This window comes from Muscardinus avellanarius (genome assembly GCF_963383645.1).
Source record: "Muscardinus avellanarius genome assembly, chromosome: X".
Taxonomy (NCBI): domain Eukaryota; kingdom Metazoa; phylum Chordata; class Mammalia; order Rodentia; family Gliridae; genus Muscardinus; species Muscardinus avellanarius.
In genome coordinates this window covers 129,844,493-129,865,652 of record NC_137792.1, presented here as the reverse complement: position 1 = coordinate 129,865,652, position 21,160 = coordinate 129,844,493, and the positions used below count along the sequence as shown (strand labels likewise).

Here is a 21,160-nt window from a genome sequence, read left to right as displayed (position 1 = left end):
TCGGGCTCCCCAGTAATAGGATTACAGGAGTGTGCCACCATGGGTGGTGCATTTTCTTTTCTTTTCTTTTTCATTGAACCTGGGGGTGGTCTATCTCCAAGCTACACCTCCAGCCCTGTTTTATTTTTTAAATTTTGAAACAGGGTATCACTCAGTTGTGGAGGGCATCACTAAGTTGTTGAGGCTTGTCTCCAACCTGTGATCTTCCTTTCTCAGCCTCCCAAGTACTGGGATTCCAATTGTATGCCACCGTGCTAGGTGTGAGTCTTATTTTTTAAAAAAGGCTCAGAGCCCCTCCGTTCAATCTCCAGTGCAGAGAGAGAGAGAGAGAGAGAGAGAGAGAGAGAGAGAGAGAGAGAGAGATGAGAGAGAAGAGAGAATTTAATACATTTAATCCACCTAAGCCACCACCCGTCGTAGGTGCTGTAGTTTCCCTTTGTGACCGCGTGGCTGCCTGGGAGCTGCCAGCGTTACTAGAGTGTGGACCTGCATGTCACTAGCCTGGGAAAAGATCTCAACTCAATATTCAAAGTACAGTTTCAACTGGACGCATTTCACTTTGCACCATGGTAAAGTTGAGAAATGGCGAGGCCAACCACTCAAAGTTGCCTCTTAATTTCAGGCAAACAAGACCAAACATACGTTGGAAACAGTCCCTTCCCTGTTGGTGTGGGTGTTTCTCAGCGTTTATGTTATAGTTAAATATTACAGCTTCTAAGGAAAAGTTTAAATACAGTTGGAAGAAAAATGAATTAGAGAAAACAGACAGGGAAGGCCATCCCTCTCATTTTGTCACCTTCATAATATCGGTTGCTAAAAATAACCCACTTGTCAAATCCTTTTGTACTACTGTGAGAAGTGCTAATGGAAGACATGTTTTCTGAAAATAACTGTGATGGGGTGTCATGGATTCGGCCGTGGTGCAGAGGCAATGGGGCTTCCTCCTGCGCTAGCTCAGCATCGTGAACGCCAACACCTGCTAGCTTACCTTTCGGCCTTATTTCTGGGGTGGGGGGGGGAGCTTCAAAGCTAAACAAGTTACTGTACCTGATCCCGGATTAAATCATAAATAGAAAGAGGACATTAGTGGAAAACATGGTGAAATCAAAATAAAGTGTACGTTCATGGTTTTGATCAACGTACCAGAGCTGGGTAAGATGGTGCCATTAGAAGGCTATGGGTAAAAAGTATACACAAGCTCTCTGCCTTATATTTGACTCTAAATCTAAAATCTATTTGAACTGCAGAGTTAAAAAATCTAAAGATATTTGTTGAAATTAAAACTAAACTTACTGAGTGAAAGCTAATTCTAGAAACACTTGGTCTAGGAAGGTGTTGAGGTCAGGGCCCACCTTGCCCGGCTCCACATAGAAGTTCTTGTAAACTCCCATCCTAGAGTTATTTGCTTGTGCTGGGGTGTGGAAGAAATTTCTCTCGCAGTGCTACCCTGAAAGGGCAGTTGCATTCCAGGATGGGGAGGGGAGGACCGATCGGCCCATTTCGAAGCCCCAGGCCCTTAGCATGCGGCTCCTCTAAGTGAATCAGATCGCCTCTGGAGTTGATGCCCAAGCCAGCTAAAAGGCAGGGGTCTCTGTCACTGCGATCAGCATGGAAATTTTCTTGAAGAAAAAGAGGTCTTAAAATTTGAGGGGGAGCCTGGCATGGTGGCTCACACTTGTAATCCCAGCATTTGGGAGGCTGAGACAGGAGAATCGTGGTTTGCGGCCAGCCTTGGCTACTACTTAGTGAGGCCCTCAGCAACTCAGTGAGACCCTGTTTCAAAATAAAGACTAAAAATTAGGGCTAGGGGTGGAGCTTGAAGGTAGAATGCCCCTGGGTTCTATCCCCAGTACCGAAAACAAAAACAAAAACAAAAACGTGAGGGGTAGCCGGTTGTGGTGGCACCGGCTTCTAATCCTAGCACTTGGGCAGCTGAGACGGGAGGAGCAGTTTCTAGGCCAGACTGAGCAGGTCAGTCTCCTGGTGAGGCCCTCAGCAACTCAGTGAGACCCCACTTTAAAAATTCAAATAAAATCAGGCGTGGTGGTACATGCTTGTAATCCCAGTACTTGGGAGGCTGAGAGAGGAGGATTGTAGGTTTTCGGCCAACCTCAGCTACTTAGTGAGGCCCTCCACAATTTAGTGAGACCCTGTTTCAAAATAAAGAATAAAAAATAGGGCTGGGGATATAACTCAGAGGTAGAATGCCCCTGGGTTCCATCCCCAGTTCCACAAAAAATAAAATAAAATAGGGCTGAGGGTATAGCTTGGAGATGAAATGCCTCTGGAGTTTCCCCAGTACCACACACACCCCCACCCCAAAACAGCAACAAAAACAAAACTAACTTGTGGGGGAGAGGGTGTGGGCTCTGCCATAACCGTGGTGCTTCGGCTCTTCGGCTCTCTGGCAATGTACTGGTCTGTTTGCCTTCGACCGTCGATTTCACTTGACTTCCACATTCTGATTCCCACCCCACAGTGCCCACGAGTGCCATCTTGAGTGGCCGTGCAGCCTTCCACTGTCTCCAACAGCAGGCCGGTTCTTGGGACTGGGCTGCCTTTCCAGAGCAGCAGTAAGGGGCCTGCTGTCTCTTAGCACCAGAGGTCTATTTTAGTTCCTGGAGGTGGCGACTAGCACGAGTGTAGGACTGCGTGGGATCCTGAAGCATCCTGGCGCCGTCTCAGTGCTCCTTTCGCCTTGCTCTGCCCGCCGGGTGCGCTCCACCTGAGCCCGGCACTTGCTGGACACAGAGGCAGAAAGTACAGCCCCCACTCCCATGACCCGCACCCTGAGCTGGTAATACCACCTGCCAACGGCACGGAGTATCTGCCACTTTCTCCCTCACCGGGCACATGGCAGCGGTGTCATTGATATAGGTGTATGCGTGTGTGTGCGTGTGTTACTGAGGATTGAACTTAGGAGCATTCTACCTCCAAGCTATGCCCCCCAGCACTATTTTTATTTTTATTTGGAAACAAGGTCTCACTAGGTTGATGAGAGTCTCACTGCTTGCTGAGCCTGTCCTTGAACCTGCAGTTCTCCTGTCTCAGCCTCCCAAGTACTGATTACCACCACTCCAGGCTTCATTGATGTGTGTGTGTGTGTGTGTGTGTGTGTGTGTGTATAAATACATACATATATGTGTGTGTGTGTATATATATATATATATATATATACACACACACACACACACACACACACACACATGTTTTTGGTACTGGAGATTGAACTCAGGGGCATTGTTCTTCTGAGCTACACACCCAGCCCTTTTTTATTTTATTGATTGTATTTCTTGGTGCTGGGTATTAAACCCAGGGGCATTGTACTTCCAAGCTACACCCCCATCCCTTCTTATTTTTTGTTTTTGAAATGGTCTAAGTTGCTGAGTCTCACTAAGTTGCTGAGTCTGGCCTCAAACCTGCGATCCTCCTGTCTCAGCTTCCCAAGTACTGGGATTACAAGCACGCGCCACCATGCCCGGCAGCCTTAGTTTGTTTTGAAACAGGGTCTCACTAAATTGCGGGGGAGGGGCTTGAAAATGCCGAGGCTGGGCTTGAACCTGCAATCTTCCTGTTTCAGCCTTCCAAGTACTGGGGTTACAGGCATGTTGCCTCCACACCTGCCTACATAACATTATGTGAAGTATTCCCTTCCTCAAGACTAATTTTTCTTTTCCCTAATCCCCCAAATCTTATAAAATAATAAAATATTTAAAAAGAACACTGGTTGGCAGGATTCCCTGGGAAGAGTGAAGTTGTGGTCTGTGCACTTGATCTGGCCAGTAGCAACTGCCTGGCAAATGAGTGATTCGAAGAGGCTACTGTGAAGGAAGAACCGTTCAAACCACAAGTACTCACACCTCTGGGGGATTACATCTGGATTACCACTCCTGGTTTCCATGCTCCAAACCTAAGTTATTGCTCTTTCTCTTCCTTTCCTTCTCCCCCTCCTTCTCTCCCTCTCCCTCTCTTTTCCCTCCTTCCTTCCTTCTTTTATTTCTTTCATGAACCTAGGGCTCTGCACTTGCCAGGACATTCTTCTTTTCTTACTTTTTGCAGAGGACGATTACTGGGGGTTGAACCCAGGGACATTCTACCTCTGAGCTACACCCCCAACCCTATTTCTTATTTGAAAATGGAGTCTTGCTAAGTTGTTGAGGCTCGCCTTGAACCTGTGATCCTCCTGTCTCAGCCTAAGTAGTAGAATTACAGGTTGTGTGTAACATGGCCAGCACTGGGTACGGTGATTAGCCCGTCTGCACCCTGTATGTGCGTGTACCCCGTGGGTTCCTCGTTGGTATAACAACAGGGGTTGGACTAGAGGTTTATACATTTTTCTTGGCTCCATGATTAATAAGCTGAACTTTGAAGCCGGTCAAAGACCCAGAAAGTGCCTGGGGCAGCTCCCTTGGTGATCAGAGCAGACGTGCGTGCTTAGCGTTCGATTCTCCGGATAGGGCTGTAAGTCGGGTCTTTCTGTGCTAGATTTTTATCCCACTAAGAGAATTATGAGAGCGTGGATGGAGCTCAGTTGTGGAGGGCTTGCATAGCATGTCCAAGGGCCTGGCTTCAATTCCCAATACCATACACAAAAAAGTATGCTTATGATGATATCTGTTAAAAACAGGCAATACTCGTGGCCAGCCTCAGCAACATAGTGAGGCTCTTTGCAGCTAAGCAAGACCCTGTTTCCAAATAAAAAGTAAAATAGGGCTGGGGTTGTAGTTGAGAGGTAGAACACCCCTCAGTTCAATCCCCAGCACCACAAAACACACACACACACACACACACACACACACACCAAGTCATGATTAGCCAGGTGTGGTGGCACATGCCTGTGGGAAGCTGAGACAGGAGGATTGCAGGTTTGAGGCCAGCCTCAACAAGTTAGTGAGACCCTGTTTCCAAATAAAAATTAAAATAGCACTGAAGGCATAGCGTCGAGGTATAATACTCTTAGATTCAATCTCCAGTACCGTGAGAAAGAAAGAAGTGAAGGAAGGAGGAAAAGGAAATGAATGAATGAATCTTCCTGACCCTAATCTTTTCTGGCCTCTAGAGTTGGACAAGTCCGGATTCAATTCCCTGATCTTTACAGTTTTCTCATCGGTGAAGTGAAGTCAGGTGTAATGCGTAGCCCCAGAGGTCACTGTGAATGTGATAGATGCCTGGCATCCAGAGGGGCCCAGTGCATGGTGGCTGTGGGACTCATGACGAACACGGTGATAGTGGAAAGGACAACTGCCAGCCCCACTCCCACTCTCCGCCATGGCTTGGAAGTTAGAATGGACACCCAGCCCTCATAGAAACCGGGTAGCCATGCTAGAGGCAGGGCTTGGTTGCCACAGAGGGGCCCGGGGATGTGGCCTTGGGCCTGTCTCCTCCCCTTGTTCTCTTTGTCTTGCTTTGGCCTTCAGGATGTGCAAGCAAAGGCTCGCTTTCTCCTTCCTGCTGTCCATGGCCAGTCCCCGATCTCTGCACACCTGGCCTGACATGAACTGAACCCCTGAACTCTCGAGAACTCTGAGCAAATCCGTCCTTCCCCTCTAAGCCGTGTCGGTCACAGCAGTGAGGATGCTGACCGACCCCGGCCTGGGTGGGATTCACCCCAGCGCCGGCAGTGGCTGTGTCTGAGGGGCAGCAAAGCCACGGTCTGACTTCCCCAACAATGGCGGGGACTTCCGAGCCGAGTTGTTTGGGAGGTGTGGCTAAAAATGATTTCGCAGAGCACCATTCTCAACAAAAAGTTCCATTTATTTTGCCACTCTCTTGACGTTCAAGAACCTTGAAGAGAAAGCCCTGCACTGATGTTGCTTCACCTGGTCACGTCATCGGTCCCGCTTCGGCGGCATCCTCTGGGTAGAGAGACTGGCTGCTTGTCTAGGTGGTGTCTCTTCTCAAGTCGATGGCACCTAACATTTCCGCCTCTTGCTGGGTATGGGATTGGCTTGCTGGTGAGAGTGCAGGGATGATGGTGGTGCTCAAGGGTGTGATATCAAAGGTCAGAATAGGTGGACTGATGTGTAGAAATACCAAATAGAAGTTTGAAGAGTGTTCTGTTGGTTCTGGAGATAGGACTATTTGTTGAAGGGGTATATGAGATGTTTCTTTTGAGTCCCCTCTGTTTCTCCCTTTAGTAGCCTAAGTGTAGCAAGAGAGAGAAAAGCGCTTGTTAGCGTAAGTGAGTCCGAGTGCCAGGGCTGCTTCTTCCCAGACCACTTCAAGGAAGGAGGGTGCCGGCTGGCTTCCTAGGAGGCGGCGCCTGCGCCCCACAAGGCACCGCACTCTGCACCAGCCCTCCTACGTTCTCCCATTCTCTCTCGTTTTGTACATGTGTGCGGCACTGGGGATTGAGCCCAGGGGCATGCTACCTCTGAGCTACACCCACAGCCCGATTTTTAAAATTTTTTGTTTTGAAACCGGGTCTTGCTAGGTTGCTGAGTCTCACTATGCTGCTGAGGCTATTCTGGAGCCTCCAGTCCTCCTACCTCAGCCCTCCAAGTACAGGTGTGCACCACTGGCCCAGCCTCACTCACTCTTGCTCCCTCTCCTATGCCCTCGATTTTTATTTTATTTATTTTTTGTGGTCCTGACGATTGAACTCAGGGGCTGTACCTCTGAGCTATACCCCCAGCCCTTCTTTATTTTTTTAATTTTGAAACAAGGCCTCACTAAATTATCCTGTGCTGGCCTCCAACCTGCAATCCTCCTGCCTCAGCCTCCAAGTACTGTGAATACAGGCGTGTGCCGCTACACCCCCCATCTGCCCTTTATTTGAGTACTAACCGTAGGCACCAAAGGGTTTTCCGTGGGGACTTTCCAGTAACATCTCCTCTGTGTCCCAGGCATCCACTCTCTTTTTCATCCTGGGTATTGAGGCTGTAGAAATGAAAATGGATTTCAACTTTGGATAGCCATTTTGTGGCGGTTGCTGAGCAAGAGAAAGGCACTTCCTTTCCTGCTCCAGACCATAGGCGTGGCCACATCTAGGCCCCTCCACATGCACACCAACCCAAGGCTCCTGGGGATCCTGGAGGCCTTTCAGAGCTGCAGTGACATGATAAGGTCAACCATGACAGTTTTGAAGACTGTGGTCTCAGGGGCAGTGAGAAATCGCGGCCATTAATCACAGTGAGCCCTTGTTGTCATGGGGCTCAAGCCCAGTGATGTTCTACCTTCAGCTACACTCCTCAACCCTATTTTATTTCTTGTTTTAAAACAGTTTCGCTAGGTTGCTGAGTGCCTCCCTAAGTTGCTGAGGCTGGCCTTGAACCTGCGATCCTTCTAGATACTGGGAGAAAAGTGCTGCTCGTCTTTGTGTGTCCCGCCTCCTGTTAGCTACACAGCGTACATAGACACGCTGTGCCTTCTGGATGTTCACTTGTGGTTTGCCCTAACCACAGGCCAGGTTGTGGAAAACTCCACGTCAGTAAACGTAGGTCATCGTTAATCTTTTTAATGTGTACATAGTATTCCATTGTGTGCAGGCATCTTTCTTTAGTAATCCCCGTCATGGACATGTAGGTGGTTTCCACTATCTAGCTGTTGGGCATGATGCCAACACCCAACATCCTTGAGGTACTTTATGTGAAACTTATGGAATCATGTTTGGGTCCAGCTCAAGAAATGAGAGGACCGACTCAAAGGCCTCCCGCTGGTGTTTTGCTTCTGTTTTCTGTAACAGAGATTAAACGTAGGGACATTCTGCTTTTGAGCTATAACCCAGCCCTTTCTATTTTGAAAAAAGAGGCTCGCTAAGTTGCGGAGGCTGGGCTTGAACCAACGAGCCTTCTCTGTGAGCCTCCTAATATTGCTGGGGTGACAGGTGTGCACCACCGTGCACAGTGCCGTCCACATTTTTAAAGTTCTTGATCTCTGGTGAGAGAGGGAGGGGAAGTCAAGGTAGCCAAGCTGTCTTCCACAAAGGTTTTACCGATTTGTGCTTCTACCACAGAGAATCGCCACCTTTCAGACAGCCTTAGAGCCATCCGCAGGTCACGTGCCAGCACAACAGGAATGATGTAGAGTACTTCCCCCAGAAGGCAGTTCTCAGGTGCTCACTCGAATTCTCCTCACTAACCAAAGTGCCAGGAGATGCCCAGCCTCAAAATAGGAATGAGTATGCAACTGTGAGAGAAGTACTTTATATCAGTATTAGTTTTGTACAAGGGGTGGAATCCAGGTGCATTCTACCTCTTAGAATTACACTCTCCCACCATATATTTCATTTTTTAAAATTTTGAAATAAGGTATCACTGAGTTGCTGAGGCTGGCCTCCAACCTGTGGTACTCCTGTCTCAGCCCTCAAAGTGCAGGGCTTACAGGTATGTGCCAAGGTCTTTTCTTTCTTTCTTTCTTTCTTTCTTTTTTTTTTTTTTTGCGGGTCTAGAGATTGAACCCAGGGGCATTCGACCTCTGAGCTACACCCCCTGCCCTATTTTTTATTTTGTTTTTTTGAAACAGGGCCTCACTAAGTAGCAGAGGCTGTCTACGAACCACGATCCTCCAGTCTCAGCCTCTCGAATGCTGGGATTACAAGCGTGCCCACCACGCCCGGCTAGCCCAGATCTTTTCTATCTTTCCTTTGCTAACCACTGATTCATTACCTTCCAAAAGCTTGTTATCAATGTATGGAGCTGGCATCTGTAAGTCATTGCTTTGATTGTAGCGAGGCAGAGCAGAGTTGTGAGCTCCATTTCCTCCAGAACATTCGCCTTCCTCCATGGGTTCATCTAAAGCAAATGTTACTGATATATTCTTTTTAGGCCTTAATCTCAGCCCTTCTTTCTGTACAACAAGAAGATAGTGGGGAAGAAAAGTCAGTTGGTGCTGAGAGTTCCCGGATGTATCCCTAGGTACGAACATCTAAAGACCCGTTTACCTGCAGGATCGGCTTTAGGGGCCTGGCTTCCAATGAACATTGTACTAAGTGGTGTCTTTTCTCGAAATGGCGTCTTTTCTCTTTGGACATTCCCACTCTGGTAGAAAAGCTGGAAAAAGTTTGAAAGGACAAAAGGGTAGTAGAAACGCACATTTCAAGCTTCTTTCTCTAATGCAGTGACTACCCTGTTCCTGCCTTTAGACAGACATTTACACACGCTTTGGAGGGGGGACTAGGGATTGAAGCCAGGGGCATTCTACCTCTGAGCTCTACCTCCAGCCCATTTTTTTGAAACAGAGTCTCACTAAGTTGCTGAGGCTGGCCTCGACCCTGCCATCTTCCTGTCTCGGCCCTCACTTCACACACCTGGGCAGTTCATCTCTCCGGAGGCTGAGATGTGGTGCCCCTCCGGACACTTATTCATAGGTGGTCCGGTAGGACCCCTAGCAGTGCCGTCTCAGCCCCAAGGACTGGGGGTGCAGGTGTGGTCCTATGCTCCCATTCTCCTCCGCATCGACTGGCTGGGGAGCAGACACAGCCTACTTTGGAGAGGCTGGCATGTGGATGGGTTGGCTTTACCTTGGTGCACCCCAACCCTGGTACGGGGTGAATAGTCCTGCCAGCGGCCTAGTTGCACAGAGAACCCCGAGCGAGCTCGTGGCGAGGACTGACCCCGCTTCCAGCCTGAGAGCGGAATGTAACAGAGGCAGCCGCACCTGTCAGACGCACATCTCTCTCTGGAGCCTCTGCTACTCTTGATGGCCGGGATGCTCAGAGGGGGCGGCTTGATGTCCAGCTCTTCGTCGTTCTCTCCACTAGCAATCAATAGCCAGCGTAGCCCTTCAATCAACGGGTGATATTCTTTCCTTTGGAGACTTTTGATGGCTGAACATGGCTCCTGCAACCACAAAAAGACAAGAAGGAATCTCAGTCCTGGAGCTGGGGACGCCTGGGGTCAACAAGCCTAATCACTCTCCTCTAAAGAGCAGGCGTATTCATCCCAGTACCTGGGAAGCTGAGACAGGAGGATGGCGGTGGCCAGCCTCAGCTACTTAGGCCCTTTGCAATTTAGGAAGACCCTGCTTCAAAATAAAGAATAAAAAAAGGGCTGTGGGTTGAGCTCAGAGGTAGAATGCTCCTGGGTTCTATCCCTGGTGCTGCAAAAACAAACAAACAAACAAACAAACAGCAGGCATATGCCAGGCATAGTGGTACATGCCTGGGGTCACAGTGCTTGGGAGGTTTAGATAGGAGGATTGCAGGTTCGAGGATAACCGCAGCCAGTTAGCAAGCCCCTCAGCAACTTAATGAGGCCCTGTTTTCATGTTAAAAATAAAATAAGGCTGGGGGTGTAGCTGAAAGGTAGAACGCCCCTGGGCTTAATACCCAGTGTACATAAGTAAGTAAGTAAACAAATAAATAGCAAAGGTACATATTAGCTGTGCTGGGCCTGGGCAGACTCCAGACTCCCTAAGGCGTGCTTACCATTCACTTCTGAGAAAGTAAATGAAACACCAAAAAACCTAGTCTTTTGCTGGTTCTTTTTCTTCCATAAGATTCAAAATGGCTCTCTGAAAAATATGTGTGTGTGTGTGTGTGTGTGTGTGTGTGTGTCCGCGTGTTGTACAGGGAAGTGAATCCAAGGGTGTTCTACCACGAAGCTACATCACCAGTCTTTTTTTTCTTATGAAATAGGGTCTCACTAAGTTGACGAGGCTGGCTTTGAACCTGCAATCTTCCTGTCTCGGCCTCCCAGATGCTGGGGTTCCAGATGCTCACCACCATCCTTTAACAAAGTGATGTGTGACCTTGAATGGGATATTAAAACACTCAACTTCCCAGAGCTGTGTTTTGTTTTGGGACCGGGGATGGAGCCCAGGGGCGTTCTACTTCCGAGACATACCTCTAACCCTAATTTATACTTTTACTTGGAGGGCCCCACTAAATTGCCGAGGCTGACCGTGAACTGCGATCCTCCTGTCTCAGCCTCCCAAGTACTGGGATGGCAAGTGTGCGCCAGCACGCCCGCCGCAGAATGTGATGTCTGTTCTCAGTCTCATCACCGCAGATGTCGACTGCGGGTACACATCTTGCCCCAGCGCCAACCCCGGGGTTGATGAGGGAATGGCCAGAGCCAGGGTGGAGATGGGTGGAAAGAGGGGAGTTGGCACTTACCACGCGGCACACGGACTTGTTCTCGTTTACCAGCCCTTCCAGAAGCAGATACTCAATAATTTCGCAAGGCAGGAGAGCATCCTTCTTGTCTTGTTTGTTGGCCAGTCTAGAAAAGGCAGAGGAGAGGAAGGGAAGAATAGAGGAGTCACTCTTTCTGGTACAGTGGCCCCATATCCAGGAATTTGTTTTTGCTTTTGGTTTGGGGATGGAACCCAGGGCCATTTGATCTCTGAGATCCACTCCAAGCCCCTTTTATTTTTTATTTGAAAACGGTCTCACTAATTTATTGGTCTCCAACCTGCATTCCTCCTGTCTCAGCCTCCCAAGTACTAGGATTATAGGCGTGCGCCACCATCCCTGGCTTAGGAATTAGTTTTAAAGAAAGATATTTCTAATAAGATGAGCTGGCATTCGGGAGGCTGAGACAGGAGGATCGCAACTTGTGGACAGCCTCAGCTACTTAGTGAGGCCCTTTGCAATTCAGTGAGACCCTGTTTCAAGATAAAAGAATAAAAAAGAGGGCTGGGGGTGTAGCTCGGGGAATGACCCTGGGTTCCACCCCTAGTACTGTAAAAAGAAAAAAAAGATGAGCCCCCGATTTTCTAGCCACTTCCCAATGGAGAAAGGATTAGTGCGAATGATGTTATTGATTTAGTTTGGGTACCAGGGACTGAGCTCAGGGGCGTTCTACTTCCGAGCTCCACCTCCAACCCTTTCTTTTTGAAACGGGGTCTCGCTAAGTTGCTGAGGCCGGTTTCGACCCTGCGCTCTTCCCATCCTCCTACGTGCGGGATCGCAGGTGCGCGCCGCTTCCTCCTGCTTCATGGCATCGAACTTTAATTCAAATCGCTAGCTGGGATATGAATAGGGTTCAAGCTTTTACATCTTATGCTAAGCTCTGTGCTTGGGTTGCTAATAAGGGACGGGAAAGAGAGCTGGAAGCGGGTGGGGCCTCACTGGCCGCCTGCACTGCCAACTCAAAATAAGAGCTAGTCACAAGCTCTTCAGCAAGATAATTAGGGAGGAAGCCACTGGGAGCCGCTATACAAAACAGGAGTTGTTCTGCGCCCCCGCAGGGCTGCGGGATCTGCCAGCAAAAGCAGAAAAGACTCAGGAAGTTCAGGTCTTTCATTTTGAAACAGGGTCATGCTAAGTGGCTGAGGCTGGCCTCAAACCTGTGATCCTCCTGTCTCGGCCTCCCAAGTACTGGGATGACAGGTGTGCATCACGAGGACCTTCAGAATTCCTTTTGTATAATTAGGTAACCTGTTCCACGCGGCAACGTGCGCTCAAAAGTGGCTCTTGAAAGCAGTCCTCAGAGGACTGGGCCGTGCGCGCCACGAGCTGCGGGAGAGGCGTCTGGCTGGGTGCGGCCGGGACCAGCCAGCCCCCACATCTACACTCAAGGTATAGTTTGGGAAGGGAAAATAGGTCACGCAGCAGATCTTACAGCAAGATGGGTTTCCCTGCCAGTCTCTTATCAGCCATCAGCCGTGTTAAGACCACCTTCGCTTCGGGCATTCGTCGCAGGTCGCTGGAATCCAGCACGAAGACCAGCCCCTGCGCCTCCACATAGTAGCTGGGCCATTTCTCTCGGCCTCTCGTGTCGCCATCGAGGTCGTAGATGGACACTTCGTACTCGTCGAGCACGAGTGTAGACAGTTCTGGAGTCACACTGTGTATCCTGCTGGGAAGCACTGCACGCGGGCAGGAGGGAGACAGATGTTAGGTGAAGCCCTCCCTACGCGCTCTCCTCTTTCTGGGGGCAGAACCCAGCGGCCTTCTACCTCTGAGCCACACCCCCAGCCTTCTTGATGTTTAGTTTGGAAAGAGGGACCCTCTAAGTTCCTGCGCCCCGGCCTCCAACCTGCCATCTTCCTGTCTCAGCCTCCCCCAAACTGGGATCGCAGGCGCGCCCCACCTGCCTGGCTCTGGCTGCGTCCTTCTAAAGCAGCACTTTGCCCCGCCACCATCTCCCGCCCTGGCGGCCCTCAGGCTCGGGCCCTGCTCCCAGGAGAGCGCGCAGGCTCCACCTGCTCCTGCCTGACTCCAGGCCCTCAGGCCCCGCGCAGCCTCTCCCTGCCTCGGCCCCACGCTCATTGCCCGCTCCCTCGAGGTGCCATTCCCGCAGCCCAGCGCCTCCGCTGCCCAGCGCTTCCTTAATGCCGATTGCTGTTTTGTTTTTGTGGTACTGGGGGTGGAACCCAGGGACATTCTACCTCCGAGCTACACCCCAGCCCTTTGAAACAGAGCCTCGCTGAGTTGCTGAGGCTGGCCTCAAGCCTTCCATCCTCGTCTCAGCCTCCTAAGTACTGGGATTCCAGGCATGTGCCAGCACACTCAGAAAGCACCACTTGTTTGGGAAGCCTTCTCTGGCCTCTCTCCTCTCCTCTCCTCTCTCTCTCCTCTCTCTTCTCTCTCTCTCTCTCTCTCTCTCCTCTCTCCTCTCTCCTCTCTCTTTCTCTGCCCCAGTACCTTGTCTGCTTCTTTATCTATTTCTGTGCGTGCCCATTCGCTTATACATAGTCGGGTTCTGTGGGTTGTTCTGGTGTTTTGGTCCTGGAGATCGAACCACGGTGCGTTTTACCTCTGAGCTACGACACCTCCAGCTCTTTCATTTTTTAATTTGGAATCTGGATCTTGCTAAGTCCCCAAGGCCACCGTTCTGCGAGCCTCCTGTCTCCGCTCTGAAAGTACTAGGATTACAGGGGCGCGCCAGCTCGCCTGCCACCATGGGCTTTACTACCTTCAGTAGAGAGTGAGATTGTTCTGCTAGAAGTCTCTCACATACCTCTTCCAGGAAACTATGTCACACTCAGACACATTTCTCCTTTAAAGGCCATGGCCAGAAGCCAGGTGTGGTAGCCCATGCTTGTAATTCCAGCATTTGGGAGGCTCAGACCGGAGGATCACTGTTCGAGGCCAGTCGCAGCTACTTAGTGAGACCCTCTGCAATTCAGTGAGACCCTGTTTCAAAATAAAGAATAAAAAATAGGGCAGGGGGTGTTGCTCAGAGGTAGAATGCCCCTGGGTTCCATCCCCAGACCCTAAAAAAAAAAAAAGGCCATGGCCAGAACAATGAAACCCCACAGGGAATTCCAGTCCTCAGCTCCCAAATGACAGTCTTTATATATTGCACCCCGTTGAGCTGAAAAATCTGGCCCTCACTCTCTGCTCATGTTAGTGGCAAATGAAAATAAATCATTTTATGTATTCTTGCAACCCACACCCGGGAGTACTAAGACAGCATCAGAGCTACCTGGGACATTTCCCATGGGATTGCCAAAATGAGTCTTGAGCTAAGTAATATGTTTTTGAATCTTTGCAAGTATCTGCATCCCCAGAATTCTGATTATATAAACATATACAGTGTTTTCGTACATCTGGTTTTCCTGTTCATCAATGAGCTTTTTTATTTTTGCAGGTCTGGGGATGGAGCCCAGGGGCCTTCGACCTCCGAGCTACACCCACTGCCCTGTTTTTTATTCTTTATTTTGAAACCGGGTCTCACTAAGTTGCGGAGGGCCTCGCTAAGTAGCTGAGGCTGGCCGCGAACCGCGATCCTCCGGTCTCAGCCTCCGAATGCTGGGATGACAAGCCTGCCCACCACGCCCGGCTCTCAATGATTTTTTTAATAATAGCTTTGAGACAAACATACAGTTTCCAGCCCTAACTTTGATGTGATATTTCTTTGTATTAGACTACTTAACACTAATAAGAGAATAGATGAAATCTCGGTTATTTCAAGGTCTCGTTTCCTGCATCTCAACAAGCTTTATATTGTTTTTTTCTGTCAGGAAAACAATTTCCCTAGCGTTTTTGTTTTTTTACTTGAAGCCTAACAATTCCTCAGATAATACAATGTATTGTTGACGAACGCTCATGCCGCAAAGTCGTGTCATGACAATTTCCACTTCTCGTATTTCTTCTATCCCCTTGTAACCGCTCTGAGCCCAGCTGCGAGCCTCCGTCCTCCCGCCTGGGGCTGGCCGCACGCCGCGAGCTGGGCCGCTCCCCCGGCGGACTCGGCATCTCTAGGCCGGGAGCCGCGAGTGTAATGTGGCGACTCCCTCAGCCTGGTTCTTCTGTACTTTGCTTTGTATTGATTTGGCGCTAGAGATTGAACTAGGAGCACCCGACCTCTAAGCTACACTACACCCCCAGCTCTGTATTTAAAATTTTTGTGTGGTACTGGGGCTTGAACCCAGAAGCATTCGCCCTCCGAGCTATCCCCCAGCCCTATTTTTAGGCCTTAGTTTGAAACAGGAGCTCCCTAAGTTGCAGAGGCCTCACTAAACAGCTGAGGCTGGCTACAAACCTGGGCTCCTCCTGTCTCAGCCTCCGAAAGTACTGGGATTACAAGTGTGTCCCGCCACACTCAGTTTGTGAATTTAATTTTATTTTTTATTTTCTTGGTACTAGGGATTGAACCCAGGGCATTCTATTATTGAGTTACACCTCAGCCCTTTTAATTAAAAAAAAATTGGCACTGAGGGTTGAACCCAGGGGCCTTCTACCTCTGAGCTATACCCCCAGCCCAATTTTATCTTTTTTTAGAACAGGGTCTCACTAAGTTGTAGAAGGCCTCACTAAGGTGCTAATGCTGTCCTCAAAACCTGTGGTCCTCCTGTCTTAGCCTCCCTTGTCTTTTTTTTTATTTGGAGACAGAGACTTACTCAGTTACCGAGGGGTTCTCTAAGTTGCTGTGGGCGGCCTCAGGTCTTTGATCCTCCTGCCTGACTCTTTCAAGTACAGCGACTGCAGGAGCGCGCCACTATGCCCACCTTGAAAAGCTTCTTGAAAACAGGGTCTAAGTTGCCCGTGCTAGCTTTGAACTTGTGATCCTCCTGCCGCAGTTGCCGGGATTATAGCATGCACTACTATACCTGACAGGCAACAGGTGTCTTTCTTTCTTTCTTTTGTGGGTCTGAGGATGGAGCCCAGGGGCACTCTACCTCCGAGATACACTCCCAGCCCTATTTTTTATTCTTTATTTTGAAACAGGGTCTCACTGAGTTCCGAAGGGCCTCGCTAAGTAGCTGAGGCTGTCCGCGAACTGCGATCCTCCTGTCTCAGCCTCCCGAATGCTGGGATGACGAGCGCGCGCCACCACGCCCGGCTGCCAGCGGGTGTTTTTAAAAGCTCTTAGGTAGATGGGGGTGAAGCTCAGTAGTAGAGTGATCCCCAACACTGCAAAGAAAGGGTTAAACAGAGGCCCCAGGTGATTCCAGTGTATCAGCTCTGCACTGGTGCAGGTGCCCTTATTTAGAGCACCTGTTTGCGCTCCTGCTTGACTCTCCTGCCCCATGTGAACACGCCAGACAGCACCATTCTGGCGAGTGGTGTGTCATCAACAATAATAGCTTGCAGGCCAAAATATCTTATGGTTGGCGTCTCCAAATGTTTACGCAAGGTACTACGCGCAGACTGGAATTTCCTTCCTAGGCAATTATCTGCACTTGGCAATCATCTTCAAAACATTGCTGGGGTGGGGCGGGGAGGGGTGATGGTCAGCAACCTGCTAGAGGGACTCCGGTGGTCCCGAGTGAACAGAGGTGGGGTGAGGCCCTTTCCCGAGGTGGATGTGAGCGCCCATTCAACACTCCTGTGTGAGTGAAGTCTCCCCACAAACCGGTGCGGTGTGCAGCAGTCTCAGGTCACTCGAGCACCGAGCACCGGGCCCCTTCAGACACTGCGCTCCAGGAATGCGAATGGCAAACACTCTACTCACTAATTCCACACGCATCCGCCCCTACACTGGCTGACCATTAGAAATACCTGGGGAGTTCTCAAAATAGAGATTCCCAGGCCGCACCCAAACTGAATGGGATCTAGGTGTGAGGCTGAGGCAAAGCGCCAGAAAATTAGCCTCAGGTGTGCACGTGTGTCTGCGTGTGTGTGTTTACCAGGGATTGCACCCAGAGGTGTTGTACCTCTGAGCTATACCCCCAGCCATATATATATATATATATATATATATATATATATATATATATATATATATATATATATATATATATATATATTGGTACCTAAGTTTGAACCCAGGGGCATTCAACCTCCAGCCTACACCCCAGCCCTATTTATTTTATCTTTTTTGCAGTACTAGGGGTGGAGCACAGGGGCACTCTACCTCTGAGCTACACCCCCTGCCCTATATTTTATTCTTTCTTTTGAAACAGGGTCTCACTGAGTTGCAAAGGGCCTCACTAAGTAGCTGAGGCTGTTCGCGAACCGCGATCCTCCTGTACCAGCCTCCCGAATGCTGGGATGACAAGCGCGCGCCACCACGCCCGGCTACTCCAGCCCTATTTAATTTTTTATTTTGAAACAGGGTCTCACTGAGTTGCTGAGGGTCCTGCTAGATGGCTGAGGCTGGCCTCGAGCCTGCGACCCTATCTTAGCCTCCTAGGCACTAGGATTAAGACATACACCACCACGACTGACCACGGTCGGGTTCTGTAGAAGTCTTTCTGATAACTAGGGAGATGGTGGCAAGCTGAGCCCGAAGGCTAGCTACTCTTGTGGTTTCAGGAAACTGAGATGGCTTCAAGTAGGCCAGTGGCAGAAGACTCAAGTTTCCTGCACTTTGCTGAGGGCTGCCAGGTTAGATGTCACTCAGCCATGTCATCATACCCCTTTGTTGATTCAATAAACACAGGTGGGGGTGTCCTGTGCCGGACAGGTGCTGGCCTCCCCGTGCGCCTGACTAGCAGTTATCTGGCTCTTCCCAACTAGCATAGCAACTTCCCGATTCCTGTGCAACCGCCTCTTGAAATGTCAGGGTATTGAACTGGAGGCGTAGTACTAAACTCCCGCGTCTCCGAACTGTGGACCTCTCTCAAGCTCCTCCTGTCTAGATTAGCTGTCCCAAGAGGAGTCTCATGTTATAAAACTTCTTTATCATCTTACACTTGTCTCTTATCTAGTCCAAATTCCACCTTAATTGAGCTCTGGAACTAGGTGCCATTTCAAACACACCATCCTTCATCACTGCCTGCCATGCTTTCCACCGCTTGAGTTCATTCCTACTGACACTAGGAGACTGCCAATGAGGACATCTTATAAAGGGAACAGGTGACAGACATTACACAAATAGGCTGACAACACCAGAGGTGGAGAGAGAAAGGGGGGGAGAGACAGAGAGAGACAGAGAGAGACAGAGAGAGAGACAGAGAGAGACACAGAGAGAGAGACAGAGAGAGAGACAGAGAGAGAGACAGAGAGAGACAGAGAGAGACAGAGAGAGACAGAGAGAGACAGAGAGAGACACAGAGAGAGAGACAGAGAGAGAGACAGAGAGAGAGAGACAGAGAGAGAGACAGAGAGAGAGACAGAGAGAGAGACAGAGAGAGAGAGAGAATGATGAATGAGAGTTGGGAGGCGTCTTTCCTCAAAAGGAGGGAACCTGTGGGCCAGGAAGGAAGGCGAGGGTGAAATGATTCTCTCTCAGACCCTGGGAGGTCTACACCAGTATCTAATGCTCTGATTTCCTTACGTCTTTGAAAGGCCTCCACAAGAATAGTTTTGCCCGAGTTTTCCAGGCCGATGATAATGATAGTCACGTTCCTGGAATTAGAAAAGAAAAGTGAGTGAAAACCATAAAACCGCTGTTAACTCAAGTTAAAGGGCTCCAGTTGACCGAGTGTTTGAGGCCTTGTACTGGTTGGGAGTTAGAATACCCACCTTGATCTCATAGAAACAAGGCACGTATGCCAAGTAGGGTCCCTGGGCTGTAGCGTTGGGGATTTCCCAAGTTCCTGCTTCTCCCTGCTCTCTCCTTTACCTCCATCATGTGAGAGCCGGGCCCATGGTCTCCCACTCTCTGCTTCCCGCCACCATGCACTGAGTTCTGCAGACCTGGCCTCACATGGATTGAACCTCTAAAATCTTCCAAAAAGTCTCTGAGCAAATAAATCTACCTCTCTAAACTGTGTGGTCGGCTGCTTTGGATTACATCGGTGAGAATTCTGACCAAGACGTGGCTGCGGAAGTCCCAGTGCATGTACCATTAGCATGCATGGTACTGGTAAAGGCCAGCCAGGGCGGTAGGAGGGGGCGAGGGAGCCCTCCCCAGGCCTTCGGCAGGCTTTGCTCCCCAGTTTACATACCCCATAGGTGGCCATCCTCTGTCAACCTTGTGCCCCGTCACGCCCACGTCACTTACTTACCAAATATATCATGGTTTGTCCCTTGAGGGACTATGGGCAGATACAGAAGACACAGTGGAATGGGTTTAGAGAAATAGTTGTAATATTACCTTCGTTTTTCTTTCGTTTGCTTTAGCCAAGACCAGCAAGAGGTCAGTAGCCGGAACATGATTCAACTCGGTTCTTAAATATTAAGGGGAAGAAAGTAAATCAGAAGTCAGGGCATGATGGCAGTGATGGTGACTACTGTTATTTGGTATTGGGGACTGAGCCCAAGGGCATTCTACCTCTGAGCTACACCCCCAACCCTATTTTATTTATTTTTTTATTTTCGAACAGGGTCTCATTAAGTTGCCAAAGGCCTTGCTAATTTGCTGACACGAGCCTCGAACCTGTGACCCTCTTGTCTCAGCCTCCCCGGTCCTGGGATTACAGGCAGGCACCACCATACCTGGCTTTCTTTTTATTTTTTATTTTTAGAAGGATTCTCACTAAGTTGATTAGTCTGGCTTTAATCTTGTGATTCCCCTGTCTCTCCCATGAGGTTTGGCTTTTTCGTTCCTTTCAATGGATGAAAACTATTCTATTTTGTAGCTATATTTTATTGGGTACCACATTTTATTTATTCCTTCATAAGCTGATTGACGTGCGGGTTATTTCTACTTTGGGCTCATATAAATAATGCTGCTATCAATACTTGTGCCGGCATGTTCTTTCTCTTGGGCATAAAGTTAGGGCTGTAATTTCTGTGTCATTCAGTACATCTATGCTTAACCTCTTGAGGAAATGCCAGGCCCTTTTTCAAAGTGGTTATAACGTTTCACACCCCCTCCCCAACAATGCGGGAGAGTTCCGGTTCCTCCACATCCTTGCCAACATTTACTATTGTCTTTTCATTTGTCACTCTGTTCGTGGGTGTGAAATGGTGTCTCATTAGATTTTTTGTTACCGTTGTGGTTCTGGGGAGTGAACCCTGAGCTTCACACACCATACATGCTAGGGAAGCACTCTACTACTACTGAACTATTTCTCCAGCTCCTCATTTTCAAAGGTTTTCATTTTGCAACAAGAACTCACTTAATTCCCCGGGCTGGCCTCAAATGTACAATCCTCCTGCCTCAGCCTCCTCTGTAGCTGGGTTTAAAGGCCTGTGCCACTACGCCCAGCTCATTCTGAGTTTGATTTACATTCCCCTAATGATTATGTTGGAGCCCAGAGTTGGGTGAAGACCTGGTTTAGAAGGACTGCCACTCCCCCACACATTTGTGTGTCATAGCATTTCTTTCTGTGTGTGTGTGTGCACGTGTATGTGTGTGTGTGTGTGGTACTGAAGACTGAACCAAGAGGCACTCTCTTTCCCAGCTATACTCTGAGCCCCTTTATTTTTGTGTTTTGAGGCCCCACTAGGTTGCTGAGAGTCTGCTCTCTTGCTTGATCTGGCCTTGAACCTGTGACCATCGTGTCTCAGCCTCTCCAGTACTGGGATTATAGGTGAGTGTCAGCATGTCTTAGAGCACTGCTCACTCTCTAAGGAACCATTTAGCTTCCATATGGGCCTCCTGAAGAGCGACTCTGGCTCAGGATACACCAAAGGGAAACCTTACATAGGGATTGTGATGAAAACCCACTTTGCTCATAAAGCCAGGAAGCCTCTGGGACTTGGGACACCAGAGCCTAATTGTCTGGGCTCCATCTCCCTTCCAGACAAGGCCCAACAGCAGCTTCATGTCCTTTTCTTTTTCTTTCCTTTCTTTTTTTTTTTTTTTTTGTGGCACTGGGGATGGAACCCAGGGGGGTTCTGCCTCCGAGCTACACCCCAGCCCTATTTTTTAGTCTTTATTTTGAAACAGGGTCTCACTGAGTTGCAAAGGGCCTCACTGAGTAGCTGAGGCTGGCCCCGAACCGCGATCCTCCTGTCGCAGCCTCCCAAGGACTGGGATTCCAAGCGCGCCGC

The 21,160-nt window shown here is 49.3% G+C and overlaps 1 protein-coding gene across 1 annotated transcript; it reads right to left on the bottom strand.

The window, feature by feature from the left end:
• Window positions 1–7,804: 7,804 nt before the first annotated feature.
• On the bottom strand, window positions 7,805–19,375 carry ARL13A (ARF like GTPase 13A; the record flags this gene model as incomplete). Its single annotated transcript, XM_080719027.1, has 8 exons — window positions 7,805–7,875; window positions 8,607–8,787; window positions 8,882–8,978; window positions 9,598–9,779; window positions 11,057–11,162; window positions 12,507–12,753; window positions 18,555–18,625; window positions 19,317–19,375. 8 exons carry the CDS (start codon window positions 19,373–19,375, stop codon window positions 7,805–7,807), a joined length of 1,014 nt encoding a protein of 337 aa, XP_080575153.1.
• Window positions 19,376–21,160: the final 1,785 nt, after the last annotated feature.